This window comes from Eptesicus fuscus, chromosome 12, assembly GCF_027574615.1.
Source record: "Eptesicus fuscus isolate TK198812 chromosome 12, DD_ASM_mEF_20220401, whole genome shotgun sequence".
NCBI classification, from domain to species: domain Eukaryota; kingdom Metazoa; phylum Chordata; class Mammalia; order Chiroptera; family Vespertilionidae; genus Eptesicus; species Eptesicus fuscus.
Genome location: NC_072484.1, coordinates 62,358,179 through 62,384,084, shown reverse-complemented (window position 1 = coordinate 62,384,084; position 25,906 = coordinate 62,358,179). Strand labels below are relative to the sequence as shown.

General features: G+C 38.5%; 1 protein-coding gene across 3 annotated transcripts in view; it reads left to right on the top strand.

The window, feature by feature from the left end:
- PIEZO2 (piezo type mechanosensitive ion channel component 2) overlaps nucleotides 1-25,906 on the top strand; it is a 343,011-nt gene that overhangs the window by 130,658 nt on the left and 186,447 nt on the right. For all 3 annotated transcript variants that reach the window (XM_054724315.1, XM_054724314.1, XM_054724313.1), the window contains exon 3: nucleotides 629-754. In XM_054724315.1, coding sequence (XP_054580290.1) covers nucleotides 629-754 — 126 coding nt within the window. The remainder of the gene's footprint in view (nucleotides 1-628; nucleotides 755-25,906) is intronic.

Sequence of the window (25,906 nt, the reverse complement as noted above, 5' to 3'; positions counted from 1 at the left end):
TTATAACATTGACCAGTATACCCAGTGATATGTTAAGTGGAATGCATATCAAGTGTCTTTGATCACTATCTATACTGTTTCAGTTTGTTAGAAAATAGAAAATATCATTTTTAAAAATAATGTGTGGCTATATTTATAAGTAAAATGGCCTTATAATTTTCTTTCTTTTCTAGACTTATTTAGGTTTAAAATTAGTATTAATTTTAAACCTAAATAACCTATCTTTGTAAATATTTTAGAAAACTTGCCTTTTTTCCTACTCTCTGAAACTATCTTTATTAGATAGGGATTATATGTTTCTTCAAAGATGGCAGAACTCTCTTATATAATTTTCTGGGCTAGGGGTTTTTTGTGGTTTCATTTTGAGGTAAAATATCACGACAATAGAAAAGCATGTTTCTTTTACATGGAATTTTTAATCAATGTTAATTGTAATTTTTTCAAAGGAAATAAGATAGCTTTTATCTTTAGACTAATAGTTAAGGGGTAATTGTTACACTTCGTATACTTTGAGTCAGTTTACATAATAGATTATATAGAAATATGTTTTATGTGGAACTGTACAAAGGTGGGCATGAGTGTTTTTCATCTTAAGTTCTCTCAAAATCTCTGTGCTTTTGTCCCCTAGGACACACGGGACGGTTGTTAAAGTCTCTGTGCTTCACCAGTCTTTCCTTCCTGATACTGCACATCATTTTTCACATCACGTTGGCTAGCCTCGAAGCTCGACACCATATTGCACCCGGTTACAACTGTGAGTATTAATGTATTTTGGATTATGTAAGTGCATAATAAAGCTATGTGTCCTAACTCTCATAGAAATCTATGTAATAATTATATTATCAAATTCATGATAATTTTTGGTCATTTGGCAATCCTAAATATGATATATACATATAGAGACACTTTGTCATGGAGAACTGGGTAATACTAGCAACTTAATTAAATGAATCTTCAATGTATATTAGGTATTAGACCCCTATCTGTATGTAAGACATTATCATTGGGCATAATCCCAAAAAATAGCATTTACATATAGTCCCTGGAGCTTACAGTACAGCTAATGAGATAAGACATGTATAGTTTTTAACATGATAAATAAGAATATATAAAAGTAGAATACCATTATACCATTTAGTGACCTAAATTCTATTCTGAAGCATAGTATAAAAAAGATTTTATATGTCTTTGTGGGAAAAATGTAATGACATATAGTTTCTCTTTCAAATTGGGAGTTCTTTGTTTCTATTTATAGGAAAATAATGTCTTATATGCATTATATTTTGAAGGGGTGATCATAAAAATTCAACACATATATGCTTTATCTAAATAGTATCATCTTTCCAAAATTAACTGGCCATCAGTTCAATTCTACTTCAGTTTTTGAAGGATGTATGATTGTGATTTGAAAAAAAAAAAAAGAAGCATTTCAAATAGTTGGAATGTTTTAAGTTAAGCCTCAAGAAACCCTGAGATAATTGAAATATACTATAATAAGTTTTCAATTGTCAGTTTTTCTATGAAGAAATCATTTGTGAGTTTGAAATTTCCTGATCTTCATAAGTGCAAGTATAAGTAATTTGAAGTAAATCTATGCTTCCCTGTAAAATAAAGTCAAAATTCTTTACAAATTAAAGAGTATTAACATATACATAGTGAGAGATTCTTTAGTAAAACCATACTTATAAACTATTGAGAAACTCTCACTGGACAACTTGAGAGAGCTAAAGTTTGTATTCATTTTGGCCATTTTATTAAGTTCAGAGTTTATTTTTTTTAATTTAAGATCTGGTTATTATTTTAAAAATTGAAATATAATTTATATACCATAAAATTCATCCATTTAAATAATGTAATTCAGTGGTTTATAGGTTGTGCAATAATCACCACTATCTAATTCTAGAACACTTTCATCACTCCAAAAAGATACCATGTGCCCATGAACAGTTACTCCCCATTCCCTCTTGACCCATCCCTAGGTAACCACCAATTTCCTTTCTTCTTCTATTAGATTTCCCTCTTCTGGGCATTTTATGTAAATAGAATTACGCACCATGTGATATTTTGTGTCTGGCTTCTATCTCTAAGCATAATGTTTTCAAGGTTTGTCTATGTTGTAACATGTTTCAGTTCTTCATTCCTTTTCAAGGCTAAATAATATTCCATTATTAAGATGTGTTTTTTTAATGTTTAGTAGAAGTCACTTTATTATTAAAAACTTTATAAAATACAATGTTTAAACATAAATAGAACTTGCAGTGATAAAGAGTATTTATTACATTTGACCAGTTTCAAATTATTTTGGACTTAGTAGAAATGATATCAGTGGTATTTTGTACTGTTTCTCATTCAAAAATCATTTGCATATCTATATATATAAAAGCCTAAGTGACCGAAGGACTGAACTACCCAACAACCAAATGACTGGTCAACCAGTTGCTATGATGCGCACTGACCACCAGGGGGCAGACACTCAATGCAGGAGCTGCCCCCTGGTGGTCAGTGAGCACCCATAGCAGGAGTGCCACTCAGCTGACCAACCCATCCAGTGGCAGCCACTCACTCCCTCAGTAGTCCTACAGGTCCAATCTCCGGAGAATGGGTCAGGCACTGATGGACCAGCACCGCAGGCACGATCCCAACAGTGCCGCTGGCCTCCTGGAAGTCGGCCTCAGGCACCCCGGCTGCTTCCCCTCCCTAGACCCTGCGCAAGGAAAAAATGATATAAAAGCGGCTGCCAGGTTGCTCCTGACAACCGGTGTGAACTTCAGTGGGACGGATCCAGATTCCGGGCCTGCAAGGGTGTCCCACTGCCTGCCCAGAGGGCCAATCGCATCCCGGCCCTACCCTCAACCCCCTCAGAATGGGCGCCAGATGCAGGGCTCACGGCTGGCGAGCGCCGCTGTGGTGGTGAGAGCCTCTCCCGATCAGGACTGACTGGGTACGAGCCCTCGGCAGGCACAGTGGGGCCAGGATGAGCTGGAGCGGCAGGCAGGAGCAGCAGGAGGCATTGGACTTCCGGTTTTGGCCCAATCCCCGCAGGCCATGCCAAGGGACCCGACCCGTGCACGAATTTATACACTGGCCTCTAGTCTCTTAATAAGTCATTCCCAGAACTATAAGGAAGAATTTTGAATGAAAGGCTAGTTCACAAATAATGAGTTCCTCATCTCATTAAATACTGTGAAGTACTGAATCACAGGTATATTTCAAATAATCAGATTTTTAACATTTGAGTTTATAAATATATATTTTGCCTGCTTTTACAAATAATTTTAGGTGCTGAGTGATACTGTAGAAAGGATTTACTGGCAGTTTCTATATTAGGAAGTGAAATTCATAATTTCTTCTGATTCAGAGAGACTAGGTATTTATATTATTATTCAAAATGATGATTTTCCACAATTCTACAAGAGTCAAAATAAAAAATATAATCTATAATAATAAAAGTGTAATATACTAATTAGACCGGATGTCCTTTCGGGCGTCCTTTTAGACGACCTTCCGGGCAAAGCCGGGGTGGCGAGGGAAGCCTGGGTCCCTGGTGCTTGCTGGTGGCTGGAGGGAAGCCTGGGTCCTGGGTGCCAGAGGGAAACCGGTGCCAGCAGCTGGGGGAAGGAAGGCCTACTCTTGCATGAATTTCGTGCATCGGGTCTCTATTAAGTAATATTAAAACAATGTTCCCTTTCTTACCTTTATAAATGTATTTACCCTGTATAAGTTCTCCCCTATAGGGTCTAGACCAGTGATGGCGAACCTATGACACGCGTGTCAGCACTGACACGCGTAGCCATTTCTGATGACACGCGGCTGCATGCCGAGGATGAAACATTTGCTGCTCCTGAGGATGAAACATTTGCGACTAGAGTCTTGAAGTTAGTTTTTTCCTCAAAGTGACACACTACCAGAGTTATGCTCAGTTTTTTGGCGAAGTTTGACACACCAAGCTCAAAAGGTTGCCCATCACTGGTCTAGACAGACAGAAAGACATACAAACTTTAACACACACACACACACACACACACACACACACACACAATTCTTGCTTTATCTTCTTCATCCCAGGCAAGGATTCAAATTACTTAGCTACTCTGGATGGGTCCTACATTAATATCATGAAGAAGTCTGTATTTCTCAGTGGTGAAGGTGTAGGCATCTCAGGTGCAGTCAGAGCTAACCTCCTGACATGCCTCTTCCTAGGCATTCCTTGCAACTTAATCTTGGGGAGTTAGACTTGCCTCTTCTAACCTCACAGCCTAAATATTTGGGCTTCTACATATCAATGCATTTTCATGCCTGTCTCAGAGGTATTTTGGTTCATGCACCATGGCCCTCTATTGTTATTCTTCATGCAGTATCACTTGAACATGTCCGGAACAAATGTATTGTCCTACTTTTCTTTCTTTCTTCATTGGTTCCATGAAGAGCCAATCTAATAAAGTCATGAGAGAAACTTTATTTCTACCAGGTTTGATTCCAATTTGAAGTTTATTTCTACAAAAGTTAATGTTCCAATTTGAAATTTTGGTATTCCCAGTGAAGTAACTGAGAGAGAAGGGATGTGCTAAAGATTGAGTTCGAAAAGGAATTTGAGCTCTTTACTTCCAGCCGTAAGCACCTTGAAAGTGGGTTTACAGAAGTCATAAATTTCTTCTGAAAAACGGGTGATGCATGCAACAGCATTGGCTCATTGGGTGTTAGAGATTTTTTTTGGGTTAGTTTCATGTGCAGCATTTAAAAGTAATGCATTCTTGAAAATGGATAAAAGAGGAGGGCAAACAAACTTCAGAGCTTTGCAAACTAGTTTGGTCCAAAATTGACACAGACCAGGTTTTCAGCCTAGAGCATTTTTTAATGATCAAGTTATATAAAATCCTGAAAATACTGTTAGAGTGGGTAATGGAAACACTGACTTTTAATTTAGAGTTGACTTCACCTCACTAATGTTATTGTTTTTTAAGCATTTGGAGTTTCGATTACACCATCAGCGTGGTAAACACAAACTCAGCTATCCCACATTGGAAGGTTGGTTTCTTGGCATTGGTAGATGTAAAGTAGCAACGTTTCAAATGAAAAGACAAAAAGCATCTTGGCCAGCAGTGTTGTGTATTTTGAATGCTTTCTTTATGTGGAAGACATTGGTAAAATAAAGTGAAATAACCCAGTCAGATTGGGTTTCCCCATCATATTCAAGTGGCATTCAAATTCAGGACCACCAAGTGCTCATTTATATGTGTTTAATTTTGTTTTCCTAACTCCTCCTCTCCCCATTTAAAACTCACACACCCTCAGCTTTATTATGGCAAAAGCTCCCAGTGTCCCTCAGGAATCTAAGACCCATGTTTGGGGGACAACAGTAGCATTTATAAATATTGAGTCATTGAACGTTCTTGTTCCCCCAGAGCCCTGTGAATATTAACTGGCAATAGGAAAGACTTTTTCAAACCCGCCTGTTTCGTTTTTGACTAGCTGGCAGGTTTGTTAAAGGTGCCATTGTGCAGAACTGAAACTTAACACACCTCCCCCTCTTTCTCTCGCTCTCTTTTTCATTTCCAAACGGTGCTCTTACAGGTAAGTGAGGAAATCGATGGGGCAGGGGAGACCACTGTAAAATTTCCTCAAACATATGTTGTGTCGCTTACTAAAATATTTTCATTCCATCAAAACTATACTATTTAAATAAATGTAAACCCGGTTTCAATTATGTCATTACAGATTCCATAGAAGTAGTTTGTCTGACTGAGTGGTGAGTGTGTGGCAATGTTAGTGAAATTTTAAGGCCGGTCTGGATTCTTGTGCCAACGCATGTTACTGATTGAAAGGAACTTCTGAGTTCAGAACTATAAAGGAAAAATTCATGGTGATAATAGCTACTATTTGTAGAGCACCTACCAACTATAGGGCCCCCGGGATCATTACATTCCTTTTGCAGTTAATGACTATGCTTTTCTAGTTACAAATTAGCTTCAATATTCTTTTAAGTAGGGAGCTCCACACACACACACACACACACACACACACACACACACACACACGATCCCATTCATTTTTTAAAGAAGGCTTTAGGATGGGCAGGGCTGTGCAGATAGACAACTGTGCACTGCCCGCAGGCCTGAGGAAGTGAGTGGGAGCCGCAGGCTGTCCTAGGCACTGATCTCTGGCTGAGCAGCCTCTTCCAGGCTGGATCCAGCTGGGGACAGGGGGATCATTATATTCCTACAAAGAGGACGACGGTCTGCCAGCCAAGACTTGCACCTGTAGGGCTGTGCCTTTTATGATCTCTCTTCTCCAAGGAGGTACCTAGCATTGCCTAGTCTGCATGGCCAGTTGAGGTAGGGATGAGGGTAATGATGGATGAGGCAGGGATGAAGGTAGCATCGAGGGTATTTAGTGACAAAGAAACAGGCTCTATAAGTAGCCCGCAGCCACCAAGTGTCTGAGCTGGAATGTGAGCACTGATGTGCCGGACTTGCCACTTTCTTTCCTCCTCTTTACGGAACTCCTTATTGATCATCTATTTGGGATTGGTTCCTCCATTGCACTTCCTAGGACTTTGGATTAGTATAGTTTCAAAGGATTTCAGTAAGAGTTTCTAGTATTTAGTCCATGATTTTCTCTTGTTTGGACATTGTCCTTTTACTTAATTTATGATTTCTTTGCATCATTCAATTGTAGCATTTATTGCTAGATTAGTTTTCCCCTGGGGGTCAGCCACCTCAGATGGCAGCTTTCTTTCCCTGTGGGGAAGGGGAATTTAGAGTCTCAACTTTTCCCATCCTAATAGAAGGGAGAACTTGCCCAGAAGCCCATTGACGAAGAGGTTATTATAGGCCTTAATAGTGCTTAATCCGTGAGGGAGGAGGGAGGGGGAAAGAGATTAACTGGGGAATTATATGCATATAGGCATAGCCCAAGCACACAGACAATAATGTGGCAAAGGCTTGGGAGGGGCAAAAGTGGGGCAGAGGGATGGGGGCTGAAATAAAGCGGATATTTGTAATACTTTCAACAATAAAAATAAATAAAAACAAAAAATAGTGCTTAATCCTGATGCCCTGCTATTGTCAAAACACATGAAGTTCTCAATGCTGAGCCCCCAGATATGACTCAACAGCATGTGATCAGAAGACTAAAGGATTGACATGGCCTGGTGGTTCAGCATCCCACCCCAAAGACGGTGGGGTGGACTCAAGGAGTGAGCCACTCTGGCAGACACTGCTTTCCAGTGCCGGTGGCTTGTCTGTGGCACACATAGACAGGAATTCATCCCAAGCTGTGCTCGTCATTGATCATGTTAATTGGAGGTGGACCCCTTGATTTTCAGTCACCAGATGGGTCCATCCTCATAAAAAAATAATTGCATAGCCTAAGGACATTCTTTATTTTTGTTTTTCATATTTGACACAGTGCTCTGGAGGACAGAGTTAATATTTATGAAGTGGGAGATAAAGTATGTAAAAGGAAACTAGACCCACACTTGCTTTATGAGTTTTTGTGTTTTTTATAATCACTTTCTGCCGCCTGCTTTCTTGTGAAAGCTGGCCTGGAGGCTCTGTGAGGCGGTCTCTTGGAGAGTCTAGATTCTTCCCATCTCTCTTTCCTTCTTCTTTCCCTTGCTAGCTTCCCGAAAGCAAGTACTACCCCCCAATACAGCAATTTAAAAACAAAAGAAACAAGGAGAACCTCAACTAAGTTGTACTTCTTCTGCCATCTGTCCAGGATGAAGACACCACTCTGATTTTCTCAGAACTACACTAATGTAAAAGCATCTGGGTCACATGCACACCTTCCAATCACACTTACAATAAGTGAATTTAGCCTTAAGTGTTATCTCCTCCAGCCCCTGGTAATGGAAGCAAAAGCTTTTTTCCTTCCACCAACACACTTTGGTACATGCCAACTCCGCTCAGCACTGTGGGCAAGGCTGTTCCAGCCTAAGACTGGTTTGTGATCCGTAGACTCGGGATGGAATGGAAAGCATTGCTGAATGACAACTCTGGTAACATGATACTTGATGCAGTCTATTTCTTGGAAGAACAAATACGTTCAGTTTTTACAAGCAAGAGGGAGGTTGAGGGGGTGGGACCATGTGGAGGAGAAACCCCATCAGGATGAAGATCTCTTAGGCCAGTGCCTTGTTGATATTTTGGCGTCTCTTGGAAAGTCATATAGTGACGCTTAGTTTATATAGCAGTTTTCAAATAGGATATCTCATTTTATTGCGAGAAGTATTTTTCATGAGAATTATTTATACTATCCAATATATGAGCAAATTTAGGACTGTGGCAAATTACTCACCACTGTCTCTCTCTCTGCCAGGAACTTGTTCCCTCTCTCTGCCCTCCAGGTGCCTGCTTAAAATCTTCCTGGTAGTGTTGCCATTTCCCCCCTTTTCAGATCACGTGGGAACATGAGAGTGAGACTCTCACATGAGGGCTTTTATTTCTCTTTAAAAATCATATATCAAAGAAAGTTGGTATTGATTTTCTTTGTTGAAAGGAAACTTGGATTTCCTTTTGGGTTTGGGGAAATCAGGAATGAAAACACAAAAGGCAAGGTTGGAAGTAGCAAGGATGGAAAAGGAGAAAGGGAGTTGTGAGGGGTGGGTGTGCTTTGGCAAGGCGGCCTCATTAATAATTAGGGAGGGGAAGAAGAGCCTACAAGTGAATAACAGACACGCCATTGACTTCTCGAGCTCCTCTGCTCCTCACCCATCCTTGCTGTAAGATAAATCACAGTGCAGGAAATTTAAAATGATTTGGGATCGATTGTGTTTGCTTAAATAACAATTTCCCTAACCTCAGTTTCATGAGGCAGCATTTCTAGTGTAAATTATTTACCATAAAAGCACTAAGGTGAGTCTGTGTGGTATGGGAATAAACTTAACCTCAAAATTATAGACAGATAGCATAAAGCTTTAACTGTATGTTTTCATACTCCTGGTGTAATGGAAGGATATTTCAAGGGCATAATGGAGGCAGTGAGACTGGGCCATATATAGTCATCACATTCTAGAAAATATTACTTGTATGACACTCATGTAGTTATCCTTTAGATTATAAAATTGATTTATATTTTAGGGCTGAGGTGTGTGGATTCATCAATGAAAACCATTTCTTCCTTAAAACAGAAATTTGGGTTTAAAAAATTCCTCTTGATTTTATGCAGTAAATATACACTGAGTGGCCAGATTATTATGACCACCTGACGTTTGTAGGCAAATTAGCCGTACACTGCATCGTGTGGGATATGGAAGCCGAAGGCCTGTTCGAACACCTTTGCTGTCTGCAGTTACCAAGATAAAACGTCTCCAATTCGCACAGGAAACAAGGATTGGACAGTCGAGCATTGGAAAAAAACTCATGTGGTCTGATGAATCACGTTTCCAGTTGCATCATGCAGATGGCAGAGTGAGAATTTTGCAGAAACAGCATGAAAGCATGCACCCCATATGCATGAGTACAACCCTTCAAGCTGGTGGAGACAGTGTTATGGTTTGGGGCATGTTTTCCTGGCATGATTTGGGCCCTTTAACTCGTGTGGGACAACGTCTGAATAGCACAACATACCTAAGTATCGTTCATCCTGTCATGTTGATGGCGTATCCCAATGGAGATGGCTTCTTCCAACAAGACAATGCGCCATGCCACGGTGCTCGTGTTGTGCAGGCGTGGTTTCAAGAACATGAGAGAGACTTCACCTTGCTTAGGTGGTCCCCACAATCACCAGATCTCAATCCAATTGAGCATTTGTGGGACGAAGTTAAAAGAGCCATCAGGCAGCTGGTTCCACAACCATCAAATCTCACAGAACTGGACAGTGCTATTCATCAGTCATGGTGTCATATTCCTTGCATCACCTTTCAACATCTCGTGGTGTCAATGCCAAGAAGAATCACCGCAGTATTGAAGGCAAAAGGTGGCCCAATGAAGACTGATGGGGTGGTCATAATAATCTGGCCACTCAGTGTATATGCAGGAATGTAGAAGATTGACAAAAACTTGCTAATATAATTTATCTCTTACAGTCATTTTTAGAGGAATGTAAACATTTTCTGAGATCCCCATTGCAAGAAATGGGTATATATAGAATATTAAATATATTACTATAAAATGTTATAATACATTTATGGACATATGTTATGCACCAGACACTGTTTTAAATTTGGAATACTTTAGTGACCAAATGAAGGATCCTTGCCCTCATGAACCTTATATGTTCTTAAATCCGTGTCCCTATAACTGACATCAAACCTGGATCAGCTGGATGAAAACCAGAACTCTTTATTACTCTGTGTTATGTTTCCACATTTCTATATAGCCTTGATAAATATTTCATTTCTTGCATAATCTTCTCACATGTTGATACACAAGAATGTTTCAAAGTTTTACTTAGGTGGTTTTAATTTTTGCTCTTTAATATTATTGTGAGCATTTATACATTGAAATCTGATGTTTATTTCTGTAGCATAAATTTCTAGGAGTCAATTTACTAGGTTAAAGAATTCAAATATTATTTCTCCTCTTCCTATATTGACCATATTGCTCATTAATGTGCTTATATTTCCTGGAATGCCACTTGTGTGAAAAGAAATAAATGATGGATGGATGATGGATGGGTGATTGATGGATGGATGAATAGATAGGTAGGTAGGTAGGTAGGTAAATAGATAGATGGACTTTTTAAAATGTATCATAGGTTTCAAAGCCTTGGAGCCCCATGAAGCCTCAGAAAAATCTTCACTCACAGCCTCATGCTGATATACAATGAGTACATAAAAAATACTCAACATCAATAGTAATTAGGGCCATACAAATTACATTTCACATGCCATTTAAACAAATGAGATACCACCTCACACCCACCGGAGTGGGTATAATTAAAAAGACACACAGTAACAAGTGTTGGTGAGGGTATTGAGAAATTGGAATCCTCACACGTTGCTGGAGGGGATGTAAAATGGTGCAGCCTTAATGGAACACCATTTTTTGGTTCTTCAAAATATCAAACACAGAGCTATTACATGATACGGCTAGACTACTCCTAGATATATGCTCAAAAGAATTGAAAACAGGTGTTCAAAGAGATACTTACAAATGTTCACAGAATTATTCACAATTGCCAAAAGGTGGAAACAACCCAAATATCCATCAAAAGACAAACAAGTGAATAAACAAAATTTGATATATTATATGTGATATATGTATAAATGTGATATAAATAAAAATATGATATATAAATGTGATATGTATTTGTATGAATATTATTTGGCTATAAAAACAAATGAAGTTGATTTAAATTACAACATGGGTTAGCCTCAAAAACATTATGCTAAGTGAAGAAGCCAGACATAAAAGTTCAAATATTGTATGATTCCATTTATATGACTTATCCAGAATAAGCAAATCAATAGAGGCGGAAAGCATATTTGTGGTTTCCAGAGGTTGTGAGGAGGGAGCAATGGGGAGTGACTATTTAATGAGTGTTGGGTCCTCTTCTGGGATGCTGAAAATGTTTGGAAGTAGATAGAGGTGGTGGTTGTATAACACTGTGAATATATTAAATCCATTGAATTGTTCATTTTCAAATAGTTGATAATATGGTACATGAATTTCATCTCAACGAAGGAAAAAGTAATTTAAAAAACTGACCATATTCACTGAAATTCCATCAGTGTTTGAATAAAGCACTTTTGTAACTTCAATAGATTTTAAGTAACCCAATGCTTTTTCTAAAAATAATTGTTGGTGAAAGCAAACATTATGTTTACTAATTACATTTACTTTTATGGAAGACTTGCTCATATTATTTTTTGTAAATATATTTTACAAGGTTGATTTTTAAAACTGAGTTTTGTTAATTTTAATTACTTGAGTTTTTACATTTTTATTATTATACTCATCATTCCTCTTTTTCTCTTATTGCTTCAATGCTGTAAATTTACAAAGTAGATATGTATTATACTTTTTTTGTTTTATTTATAATTTAATATATAGGCAACTCTTTAATTCATCTGGAGTTTATTTTGCATAGAGACTTTTCCCCAAATGGCTACTAAGTTTTCCCATCACCGTTGGTTAATAATCCTGGGTTTTATACCATGAGGTGAGCTTGCTCATGTATAAGGCAGAGGTCTGGCAGAAAGTTGGTTTCTTAGTTACCTCATAAAGTTACTTTCTTTAGCACATCTATTTATCTATTTTCCCTGCTTTTTTCCTGCATTCTATTCCCCCTTCTGTTTCTTTTTACTGTGAAAGTTGAGGTTTCATTTGGAGAAAATTCTGGATAAGTCTAAAAAAACAAAATGCAAGTAGAAAATATAGATCTTCGATGACTTCGAAATGCAGATGATAATGGCCTGGATTGTTATCTATTGATATGCTCAGTCATCTTCATTTCAGAGTAAGACATCACTGTGTTTATGTATCGATATAAAATCATAAAATGGAAAAGTGTCTTCTGGTAAAGATAATGTTATACCATATATTTTCAGACTCAGCTCCCTCTTAATTTCTAAGTGTTTTATCTGTCATTCTTCCATGAATTACATCAATATAAATTAGTACTGCTATTGGGGGCAAACAGAAGATAAATGTAGAAAGTAAATTAATTTTTATTCTTATTGCTATATAGTATAACCAATGAACATGGAAAACCATCTTTGACTTTTTCTAGATATTATGCATCTGATCAAGATCTTGACTTTAAATTTGATACGTATTTGGTGAAATTCTTCAGTTAGATTCTATGCAGAGATACTAGATATGCTTTCTAGTCCACAGAGTAAATGCTACTGTCTTAATGCTATTGTCCAGTTATCTCACAGTGAACTGCTTCTTTATAAGGATGTTTTTATTTAATCTTGGTTGAAAGAATGTTCTTGAGTATGTTTATGGCCACAGAGCTAATTCTAATAATTTTGAGTTCCTAAGATGATACAGGTGTAGGCCCTTCACAATAGAATGGAGCTCTCTTGATTGTTACAACCAATAGCTATCAGTTTATAGCTTAGTGGACAAAGTGATCCCTTCTATTACATGGAATGGGATCACTAGAAAGGGTCCATCCACTTAAAGAGGTTCAATGACTGACATATATTGGAGATGGGATTACAAGTGCAAAATTGAGATGATACTGCACTGCAGGGTGACTACTGGGTCTATGGAGAAAGGAAAGTTAGAAGAAGGAGGATAATGTAGCAAAGCTGTATGAAACTGCAGAGTCTGGTTCTAGAACAACATAAAAAGGTCACCTGATCTGATGGAAGGATTGCAGAGAAACCATCAAAACTGCATAAACTGGATGAACATTAACCTTGAATTCCAAACAGAGGAGCAAGGAGTGAATCCTGTGTGTAGCTCCTGGACTCCCAGTCTTGATATTTCTCCATCACAGGAGCTCTGTGGGGAAATTGAGAATGTGTGGAAAGAAAGTGCCAATTGTCAGTAGGAGGCTATGGGAAGCAGAGGAAAGCACTGAGTCCCAAGGAAAAGTTGTGGGCAAGCAGAGGGCAGATGCCTGGTAGATGGGCAGAAGGCCGATTATTGCATATTTTACGTACAGCAAAGAGCTTGGGATGTCATTCTTTCACAATCCTTTTGAGACACTTTCATTGAACAGAGCATCTGGAAAGAATTCTAATTCAGTTGACATTTGGGGGAGCAGGATAAGCCCTTAACAGAAAGAGTTTATTGTCTTGCTAATGTAGTGATTATAGTCTTTGGTCTAGGTTCTTGGACAAAAACGTGTGGGAGGTAGGAGAATTAGGGTGTGTTTCTGGATGGCTTTTCACATATCCTACATTGTGCAGCTGTTCACCTACATTTATATACATCCTCCAGGGAAAGCCGACAACTCCTGATGCTGATGTTTGGTTGTGAGATGTTTTCATTAATGGATCTCTAGGGAAAGTCCTTGTGTCTCTTTCTTTGTTATTTGTTTAAATTTATTTCCTCTCAGACATAACTGCCATCTAACCATATTGACTTATACATTTAAGGTTGAATGAGTGTGGCCTTATATTACTCATGGAAAAAAAAAATCCTCCTCCTCCAAATTCCCTTTGTGGAGTGAGATCCCTAGCAGTGTAAGTAAAGACTACAAATCTGCCTATGTTCATTTTTAACATCAGAGACTACCTGGAAGCAGCGTTCTGAAAGGGAATCTCCTGGGAATTAGAGTATTTACATGCCAACTCCTTTTGAAATGTCTGCATCCACAGAATAATGGGCCTTTCTGCAAAATGGAGTGTTATAAGTTACCCAGTCTGACCTTTTCAATCCAGGGACAAGCAGAGACACAATAGTTATGTGACTTTCTCAAGGTCGCTGAGAGAGCCTATTGCAAATATTGCACTAGGACACCTAGCCCAGTGCTCAACTAATATTTTTTTAAAAAATTTGAGACTATAATTTTTTTTCTCAAAATGTTTTTATTGATTTTTAGAGAAAGAGCAAGGGAGAGGGATAGAGAGATAAAAACATTGATGAGAGAGAAACATCATCAGTCAGCTGCCATCTGCACGCCCCCTACTGGGGATAGAGCCCACAATCCGGGTATGTGCCCTGACTGGGAATCAAATCCTTGACCTCCTGGTTTATAGGTCGACACTCAACCACTGAGCCACACTGGCCAGGCCACAGTGTAAATTTTTCTGTGGGTATGTGTTCGTAAGTGATGACCGATTGAGGCAATGGCAGTCAGGGGACTGTTGCATCAAAAGTGATGAGAATCTGAACTAAGGAGGTTTCAGAGGAATTTTAGAAGAGATACTTCAAGGAATATGATTTATTGCCTAATAAAATGTGGAGGAAAGAGAGGCTCATTCAGTAGGTAGAGGTACCATGTAAGCAGTGTAAGCCCACATGAGGCTGAGGAAGCTCAGATTTGACATAGGGAAGGGAAGAAGAGAGAGGGAGAAGGGAAGATGTGTATCAGTTTAGTGTGGGAAATCCTGAGATCGATGTTTCTGTGGAAATGTCCAATAGGTCATTGTGTAAATGGATCTATGGTTCAGAAAAGACATCTTGGAGACACAGATGAGAAGTTACCAGGGTACTGGTAATCGATAAAGCTGCATTTACAGTAACATATCGCTTGCTCTCCAGTTGAAAAAAATAGCTGAAGTCATAAGCAATATTCAGTTGGCAATCAGAGATCAAAGGTGCAATGACAAAGTATCATGAATTAGTTTCCACAAGATATATGTTGCTCACTCCTTCTGTGTCATTCTGCTGTTGAAGCATATGTGTTGTTATGTCTGCTTCTTCCATGAGATTGTCAGCTCCTCCACAGAAGCTTACTTTTTCTCACCTTTAGCCATAAGCAAGGTGTCTGGCACACAGTAGACAAGTTTTTTTAAGTGACAAAATGACTGGCATACTCTCTATTAACCTTCCTCCTGTCTCATTATACAGAGCACACTAGTTTACAACAACAACAAAGCGGGTTTATCTATGCTTACCCCCTGGCTGGAGTTAAGATGTAGCTCATCATTTATTTTCAATATTAACCCTTTGCACTCGCTTGCTTTTTTTCTCGATTCCTTTATTCTACTCGGGATTTAATTTTTTAAATACCCCAGATTTTACAAAGCGTGGCAGTAGAATAAAAAACTAGAGTTTCTTTTCATACAAACTTATTTATTTGGATTTTTTTATATTTCAAATTATTGATACATTCAAAGAGTAATTTTAATCTCTATAATTTTTCATGGTGTGATATTTTTTGAAACATTCACCCACATGAAGACCTGGTTTACATTCACATGTTTCGCAAATATAAATCGTCTCTCTTCTTCCTCCTTTGATTTTTCTGTTAGAACAAACAACACAATCTTTGTGTTTTTTGTTAGGATGAGGTGTGATTATATGGAGCTTTCTATCTAAACGTTGCTCTAAGTTAGTGGATAATAATCTACCCCTGGAAGTTAGTGTACTGGTCTAACCTTCTTCACGTGACTGATGTGTCTTAGAAACAAATAGCCTTTGAAGATGCCATTGGTGAAGCTTAGGTGGTGGCATCAGTTGAGACGGCATTTACATTTTACTTGTCCTTTCATGCTAATGAAAACAAGAAAAGATACTGGAAAAATAGACAAAAATCCCCCTTCCCCCCCGCGGTGAAACTATGTGTCGAGTGTGGCTCGACATACGAGCTGCTACCGATGCTAACCGTGTCGAGTCACACTCGACATCCGAGTGCAAAAGGTTAACCCTCATTAAAATATTTGGAGTGAAGGCAATATATATAGAACCCTGAAAATTATAAATTGAGTTAAAACTGCAGTTCTTCAATAAAAAAATATTTCTTTTCCTTAGATTTAATAAAAACCATACTCCTGCTTCAATCATATTCATCCAATACTTTTTGTGTGATATCTATGACAATTCACAGTAGTCTTTCAAGGAGACTGTTGTAAAGCATTTGGGTCCAGCGGAAGTTGCCTCTTTCTGCTTCGTGGTTCTGTTACCAATGCCCTTCATTTTGGAAGATGTAAGCAGAGGAACAGGAGAGGAACTTGGCATCAGTCTCTCAATCACCTGAAGGATTTTCACTTCCTGTTTTGAAGTATGTGACAATGTCTTTGAGTCCCTGGGAAGAGAAGCCCCCTGTCCACGTACTCTGAGACACTCCGTGTACACTGCCCTTGCGAGCAGTGTAAGTGCACTCATTTTCTTGCCATCTGTGGCTGGTGTCACGGCCAGACTGAGCGCATTTCTGGAATCTTTCATCCACGTGAAATAGAAAGGTTGTGTGTAGGGCGGCTGCGTGGGCCCCCAGCTGGAAGGGCTCATGTTCTCGCTGCAGCCCCCTGTGCCCTGGGAAGAAGGAGGGTGGAAATCAGGGTTCTTGGAGCTCTTCTCTCAGCCGTCGGCTGTAGAACAGAGCCCATAGAGTAATCAGGGCTGGGAATGTCCAGCCCCTGGGCTGTGGAAGGCCTACGAAATCATTTGGTCTGGTCCTGCCAAAGCATTAGAGGTGAGTTAATTAAATGTTTGACCAAATATAGCAGGCTTATTTTTAAGTTGATCATTTTGTATGGCCCACGGATCTATAATAAAAGCGTAATATGCTCATTAGACCAGCCGTCCTTCTGGACATCCTTCCAGACGACCTTCCTGATGAAGCTGGAGCTGCAAGGGAAGCCTGGGTCGGGGGTGCCAGAGGGAAGCCGGTGCCGGCAGCCGGGCTAAGGAAGGCCTACTCCTGCATGAAATTTTGTGCATTGGGTCTCCAGTAATGTTATAAATATCCAAACAGCCCTTGGCAGAAAAAAGGTTCCCCACCCCTTGGAGATGATCTCTAAGAAGAATGTTTGAGAAGCAGGACATCTTTTATCCCATAAAGTTCTTGTCCAATGTCCTTTGTTTATTGTTTGAGCATATTCAGGATACTGCTGATGTAATTTGTTTGATATGTCTCGTTCTTGTAGGGCTTGTTGCATTGCTTATGTGAAGGGCAAATGTGCACAGACTTTTCACTCATATCCTGTATTAGTATTGATTTAGGTTGCTACAAAGTGGTAGGAAATGAGAAAAAAAGTTTCCTATTTCTCAGTCCTGAGCCAATTAAAATACTCAAAACTTATGTTATTGCTTCCTGGGAAATTTCATCTCAAAATAGATATAACTACCATTTCTACTAACCAATAAATGATTATCTCTGTGCTGATACTCAGAGTTCTATTATTCAGCCTTCTAAGAACTTTCGGTCTTGCATTGCGATAGACACATTCCAGCTATTTTCTGAAGTGAATAGTAGGTGCCTGCATACAATCAACATGGTTACAAGAAGCTGGTGTTTATAAAGTGGCTGTAAGACCCTTACGCATATCATCATGAGAGTGAGTGCGTGCCTCGACATGCATCTCTGCATAGCACACTGTTTAATTTATTTGCATGCCTTGTAATTCTGTAACACACAAATATGCATACACATGTGCATACACATCCATATTATAAAATAAAGTCTAAAGTAAAATTTTCTATAGAGGATTTTAAAGTTGGCAGAGAGAATACATAAAATGTGTTCTATATTTATCCATGTAGTTATTATTTCTAGCACTCTTTATTCTCCTTACATGTTCATATTTTCACCTGGTATTATTACCTTCCACTTGAAGGACTTCCTTTCATATTTCTTGTGGCGGTATGCTGGTGAACTCTTTAGCATTTGTGTGTCTGAAGAAGTCTATTTCATCTTCATTTTTTTATTGGTGTTTATATGTTATATCTTTATAAATCCTTTTATTTTCATCCTTCCTATATTGTATTTGAAGTAAGATGCCATAGGCAGCATACTGTTGTATCATGCTTTTTCTTTTTTTAAATTCACTCTGCCAATGTCTTTTAATTGGTGTATTTAGACTATTTATATTTAATGTAATTAGCAATGTGCTAGGGCTTGTCAGTCATATTATTTTTTGTTGGCCCTTCCTTCCTTTGTTCCTTCCCTCCTTCCTTTCTTCTTCCTTTTTTTCCCCTTTACTTTCCTGTAACTTGAGCATCCTGATTTATTTACAGTATCTTGAATGTATCATTATAGTTTTCTTAGTGGTTGCTCTTGGTATTACAATATACATATATAACCTATCATCGCCTACTAGTATTGATATTTTAACACTTAAAATGAAGTGTAGTAAGATACTTCCATTTAGGTGCCTTTACTTTCATTCCCCCTTTAGAAATATAATTGTCTTAATTATTTCCTTTACATATCTGAATACCATAACAAATGATGCCATTATTTTTGCTTCAGTTATCAAATATGATTTACAAAAGTCATTAGAAGGATGGCCTATTGTATTTAGCACCCCCCTTTTTTCTATTCCAGGTTCTTTTCTTTCTGAAGTTTCAAGCCTTTCTCTATCATTTTGCTTCTGTTCAAAGAATGAGCTTCAGTCATTCTTAAAAGATAGATTTTCTAGAAACAAATTCTCTTACTACTCCTTCATCCGAGAAGGTCTTTATTTCTCCTTTACTCTTGAAACACATTTCTGCCAGACACAGAATTCATGGTTGACAGTTATTGTCTTTCAAGACTTGAAAAATCTGTGCTTCTTCGTTGGGTTGGCTTCCATGGTTTCAGATGAGATACCTATTCTAATTTGAATAAGTAAAGCATTTTACTCTGTCTAGTCACAGAGTTTTTTCTTTGTTTTTAGTGTTCATAAGCTTAAATGTGATGTGTTTTGGTATGGGTTTATTTGGATACATGAGCATTTCGCAGTGCTCTGTATGATTATCTAGCATTACAATGGTGCAATACTTTTATTGGTGCAAGCCTACTTTTCACTTATTTTCTTTTGGCTTCTGACTATTCTTTACTTTCTTTTTACTTAACTGTGTTTTAAAATGTTGAACTCAACATTTTTGTTCTTTTATTTTTCAGTTGGGAGAATTGTTCAGGGTATCTAGTTGCCCTCCTGCCAACAGTGGGTATCCCTTATGTTTAGATATTTAAATTTTGAGACAACTGATATTTTCAAACTAATATATCAGTGTTGTGAATGGACCCAAGAAAATTTAGTCTTGCACAACTACTAACTTATTTTTAGTGAATAGCAATAGTCTTTGGTATTTTGAGGAAATAGAGCTATGTATCTTCTCTCTATAATCTTGCTATGGAGTTATGTCTTTTAAAAAAATATATTTTATTGATTCTTTACTGAGAGGAAGGGAGAGGGAATAGAGAGTCAGAAACATTGAGGAGAGAGAAACATCGATCAGCTGCCTCCTGCACACCCCCCACTGGGGATGTGCCCGCAACCAAGATACATGCCCTTGACCGGAATCAAACCCGGGACCGCTCAGTCTGCAGGTCGACGCTCCATCCACTGAGCCAAACCAGTTAGGGCTATCTTTTATTTTTGTTTATTTATTATTTTTTAAAAACAATCCTCACCCAAGAATATGGTCATTGATCTTGAAGGGAGAGGAAGGGAGAGAGAGAGAGAGAGAGAGAGAGAGAGAGAGAGAGAGAGAGAGGAACATTGATGTGAGAGAAAAACACTGACTGGCTACTCTCCACATGTACCCCGACCAGGGATTGAACCCCAAAACTTTTTTTTTTTGGTGTATGGGACCATTCTCCAACCAACTGAGCCACCCAGCTGGGGCGACGGTTATGTCTTTTAGCATCTCAGACTGAATACCTTTAGAGATGTAAACATTTATTTTCAGCAGGCACAAAAGCAATAATATACCCTGTCTTATATTCTTCACAAAGTCGCAGTTTCTAATCCTTAAAGGAACTTTGAGCACATCTTCCATGAAACACCATAGTATTCTATAAGTCAAATTCAGTTGTACTTATTGTTGGTCCTGACGTAGCACTAATCCTATGAAATCAGTAGCTAGACCCAGCATTATTGCAGAATCAGTTTTCCAACTGAAAATGTGCACCCCATAGGGATGAAGGGGGAAAGAGCTCACTATTATTGTATTACCTGTTTGTGCAAGGGCTCCTTATCAAGCTTGAACACTACTGATTTCACCAATGAATACTCACTGGAACATTTATTTTACTAAATAATAAATCCCTTTGTAATCTGAGGCAAAGATGACCAAAGCACTCGTGGCCTCTTCTGGAGCATGTTTTTTTCTGTAGGAAATGCTGGCTAACCACGCCTGGAGTTAGTGACTGAAGAGTGCAATGGACTGTCCTGAGATATAGATGAAAAGCAGCTAACTCACACATATATCACATGGCCTATGCAGAAGCAGTTTTGGCTTAAACTACAGAGCGCTTACACAGGACATATTTTCTGTTACATAGTTATCACTCTCGTGGTATGTGATATATATTCTTTTTGGACTCTCATTGTCAGCCTCAGCTCTTCTACTGAAATGCACATGCATCCATGAGCTGAAAAGTGGCTTAGAATTAAATTTGGCACAACCTATAATATAATATCCAGGCCCTGGTTGGGTAGCTCACTTGGTTAGAGCGTCATCCTGGTACACCGAGGTTGTGAGTTCAATCCCCAGTCAGGGCACATACAAGAATAAACCAATGAATGCATAAATAAGTAGAACAACAAATCTCTCTTTTCCCCTTCCTCTCTCTCTAAAATTAAATTTAAAAATTTAAAAGCTTTAAAAATATAATAACCACTAAAGCTCTTACTTTTTTAAGAGTATCCTTTTGAAACCATATTGAGACTGTGCACCAACTTTTGAAATGTGAATAATCATCATCTATTTATCTTTTCTGTGTTGGAAATTTGCTTTTTTGGAAAATCATCTTTATTCATAAAATTAATTTCTTTACAAAATACATCAAGTATCCTCTTTTTCTTGATCATGAAGAATCTTTCAACATGTTTAATCTTGTATGTTAGAACAATATATTTTATTCATGACATGTAAAGCCTAAATAATTAATTTTTAGTATTTTTTGGAGTTGTTCATTGCTAGTTAAATTGAAAGCTAAAAATGTTTAAGTCTTTGCTGACTTCCTAAGGAGGCCTCTTAAGGAGACTGTTTGAATTATGGGCCTTTCCTTCCGCTGTCTGGCCCCAGATTTCTTTGGCACAAGTCATAGCTTAAAATAGGTGTTTGCCTGCGGTCAGACCTTGCTGCTATTAATACCAATTAGATGCCAAACATTTTAATTTTTATTTAGTATTTTATATTTGTGTAGCACTGCGCTTTTTACACAATATTCTTCACAATGTTATTTCTGTTTAATGCTAAGAACCACATGAAGCAAGTGTTATCAACCCATCTTACAGATAATAAAGCTGAGGCCAATAGCCATGGTTACAGTCTGTGAGTTGAATTAAGATTTAACCATAGGTCTTCTGATTCCAGGTTTGCTCTTTCTGTTATTTCACTGATGCTTTATTTCCCATTTTGGTGAATGATAAAGTAGAATTGAATACAAAATGAAAACTTGGCATGCCATTTCAGATAGTTAAGGTATTTGCATATTAAAAACAAAATGTGCCTTCCTTAGATGTCTGAGACATATTTGAAGTTTTCCCTACACAATTTACTTTTGGAGGTCATTTCTCTGGTCTCTGCTCTGCTCTCTAAAATCCACTATTTGTATCCCAACCCATTTAATTAAGACAGTTTTTTTTAAAGAAATACTATAATGTGGCTTTATTTACCATTTTCTGAGATAACCTTAGAGAATATGGAGCATCACTGAGGAAAGTGTCAGGGATGAAGATGAGGAAGAAGGCATGTAGAACATTGTAAATTACTTAGAAGGGACCAGAAGTGGCCCTGAAGAGTTAGGACTTGGAAGGATGCCAAAATTTGGTAGATAGACCATTAGAAAAATTAGAGGAATAAAGAAAAAATCCAATTTTGTAGAAATCCTGTTCTAACTCTACTACAGGGCTATTTTTAAATTGCTTTCATGTGTCTCATGGAACATAAAGACAATATCATAATGAGATATCTTTGTATATAGGCGAGATAACATATAGAAGTTTAGACAAATCTGCCAGAATTCTCAATAATCTGTCCCATCCCCGCCCCAGGGTGGATAAGCCTTGACTCCTTCCTTTCTATATTTTCATGTGCCCAAGCTGGTCCAAAGAGCATATCTCCACAAGGTCCAGGATGCCTTCGTTAAGATGTCAAACTCAATGTCAGAAATGAGTTCAACCTTCTTGTGCTTGTTAAGAAAGAACACTGAAATCTGTAGTAGCTCCTGGCATTATTGGCTCCCTGTAGCTATTTCAAGAAGTGTTTAATTTTGTCCCAACTCTTGGTCATTCCATGTAATTTTCTAACAAATAATTTACTCTTCATAAACTAAATTTTATTCCTCTTGATGACAGAGAGCTGGCTTGTCTCTTTTAGGAGTTGTCATTGTGAAGCAATCCGAGTAGACTAAAAGGAACAAGCTAAACAAGTTTATAAACTAGCCAGGTCTCCAGTGTATAGAGGAGAAGAACTGAGCGCCAGGAGGGAGCTAGTGGCTGATGGCTCAGCGCTGTCACAAAGGCTGGAGAGGAGACCTTGTACACGACAGGATTTGTGCCAGAGCACCTGTGCTGCTGACTGGAGTGCTGCTGGCGTGTGACTACACAACCTTCAAAGCAGAACCCACTAGAACCTAGCTCGCAATGTGTTATTTTTCTTATCTCTAGCAAAGATCTATCCCATTGGGTTAAGTTTTTGATTGTCTGTCCTGTAGTAATGAGATCTATTTCCTTCCTATATTCAGAGACTGAAATTCTAGCCCCGGGTATTTTAGTCTTGGCAAAACTTTTACACTTTAGCTGCCAGGCCTTGAACTTTCCCTGGTCCGGAAAATAAGTAGGGATGAAGCGATAGTGGTGGGCAAGACAATGTTACATTAGTGGCGCTGTGCTGAGGGCTTGGTGCAGCGTGCTTGCTTCTGAAGCCCCCTTTATAAATCCGAGGAAGATTTATGAGCTGTAAAATTTGCATTAAAAAAGAAAAGTAAAAGGGATTATTGAGACATTGCAATTTCAGAACCCTTATCCTAAAACTCTTCTGACAGAGCGTAAGGCAAGGCCCTAAGGAAAGGCATTTATGCTTCAAGAAAGAAAGCTCTAGAACACTCCTGGGAAGGAAATGCCAGCTTACTGCACCGGGGCACCTCCACAGAGCCTCCTTCTGTTGTTCTGAAAACGAATTGGAATTGTGGTTTCCATACCAAGACTGCCCAGGCTGTCTCCCAATGTATCAACTAGGGATGAGGAGTAGAAGAAAACGTTTTTAAGGGGACCATTTAAAATGAATCACTTCCCATTAGGACACACTGCCAAATCTCTCCTCAGAAGGGATAGAGAAAAAGAGTTCTGAGAGACAGAGTCTCCTTCCAATTAAGCGTGGGTTGAAACGGCTTCAAATTCATCAGATGCCTGTTACTCCCAGGGACTGCTGTCAGTGGGGTATGGCAGCTGTCAAGGCCAGGAGCAGTGGCTACCGCCGTGGTGGAGATGAGAGAAGGCTCAGTAGACAATGGGGTGTGCTTCACTGGCAGGAGATTCAGAGTCCTGGCTCTTGCAAAAGCCACTCCAGTTGCTCTTTTTGAACAAAGTTTGCCTTAATTAAAGCTAAGATTTGTTCAAATTCACCAAGTTTTTCTTCACAAGAACTAGATCTCCTTTTTATAAAATTTTAGGTTATGAAGACTTGAAAGAGTACTAAGTATCATCCTTTCTACCTTTGCAATGAATTTTATCTACATCACCATTAACATAGTATTTTCTCAGTTAATGGAGACTTGTCCTATCAGGGGAGTTCAATCAACCTCTGTTTTCATTTTCATGCAGGACTTTTGATTCTGCACTCTGAGTAGTGCCAAGCACACTAACCTCCCTTTTGAATAACCACATTAGAATATTTGAAAGCAGTTATTAAGCTTTCCGTCCTTTTGGTTTACTACAGGCTAAAACAATCCAGGCTTCCTCCAGTCAATCAAATATTTATAAACCCGAGTGGCACCACAGGAAACATTTTCTGAGTGCATACTGTCCCCAAGAAGAAAACCAGGAATTCTACCATGATAGTGTCCTCTGTTTTATATATTTTAAAGAAATGACATTCTTCACTTTCTCAGGGTAACAGCAATGCATAGCTTATTGGAATTAGTTAAGGACCAAAACGTAAACTATTTGATAAGGAAAGAAGCATAGTGGTTAGAGCACAGACATTAGAGCCATACATTCTGCATTGGAATCCTGGTCCTTCCACTTAATGGTTGTATGATCCAGGACAAGTTAGTTAATCTCTCTGTGGCCTCAGTTTTCACATCTGTAAAATGGATATTATAATAGTCTCTCTCAGAGTAGATAGGAGAATTAAATAAAATGATTTAATATTTGTAAAGGTTTACAATAATGCCTTGTGTATGGTAAATGCTACGTAAACATGTATTCAGTGAAAATAAAGAAGGAAAGGAGTCATTTAAAAGGAAAGATGATTTCTTTAGAAGTTGATAGGGAACAGTTAAAGAGTGGACTCATAGGACAGACACAGGGTGAAATTGTCCTGTTGGACCAGGTCTCAGGAGCAAAGAGTTGAACCTTAAATTAAGCCACTGTTCCAGAGTTTAGTTTAGGCACTTTTTTCCATGCCCAGTGGACCTAACACATACTTAAAAACATGTATCAGTGAAGGCATTGTATGTTTGCCAAAAGTAATATATGGTCTGTAAATGTATATAATGTATTTTTATATAGTATTGACAATTCCTATCATGCCTCATTTCTAATTCTTTTCATAAGACTCAAGTTACCCATTGAAATCAGTCAGGGTTCCTTAGCCTATCAGCAAATGCTTTCTGTAATGTCAAAGTGGGAATTAAAATGGATTTTCTGCCTGATTTGGGGTGGGAGTGGGATCACAATAGCCTGTTTTCATACCTTCCCACTGCAATGCACTCAGCATGAGAGACACACGGCATTTGAGTACACACGAGAGCCTCTATACTGACCTCATCTTTAACTGAATCCACTCCCTAAGCACACCTCAGTGAGGGCAGAATCTCTCCCCTGACATGGAGCCATCATAGTGCCGCCTGTCCATCACTCAGGGACTGGGAAGTTACAGTAGTTAATCCTGCTGGGGGATTTAGAACATGACAAGTTTTCAGTGAGCACTCAATAATTTTCCTTATAAAAGTACTTTAATGGAACCTTGATGGTGGCATGTAACAACTAATGAAGTCACGAATGACCTTAATAGGCAGGCATTTTTTTCAGACTTTGAAAAATAGTTACATCATGCCATCAGTTCACCTTAATTAAAACTCAGGAAAAGATCCTTTACAGGACATGTCTGCATATGCAGGGTCCTCACCTTCCTCCAGAAGTGTGTTAGCTGGGTATAGAGAAGGTACAATTCCATCATCTCAAATAAAGGACCAGTGTCATGTCTGTATGGCTTGTTATGATGATGGTAGATCCTGGCAG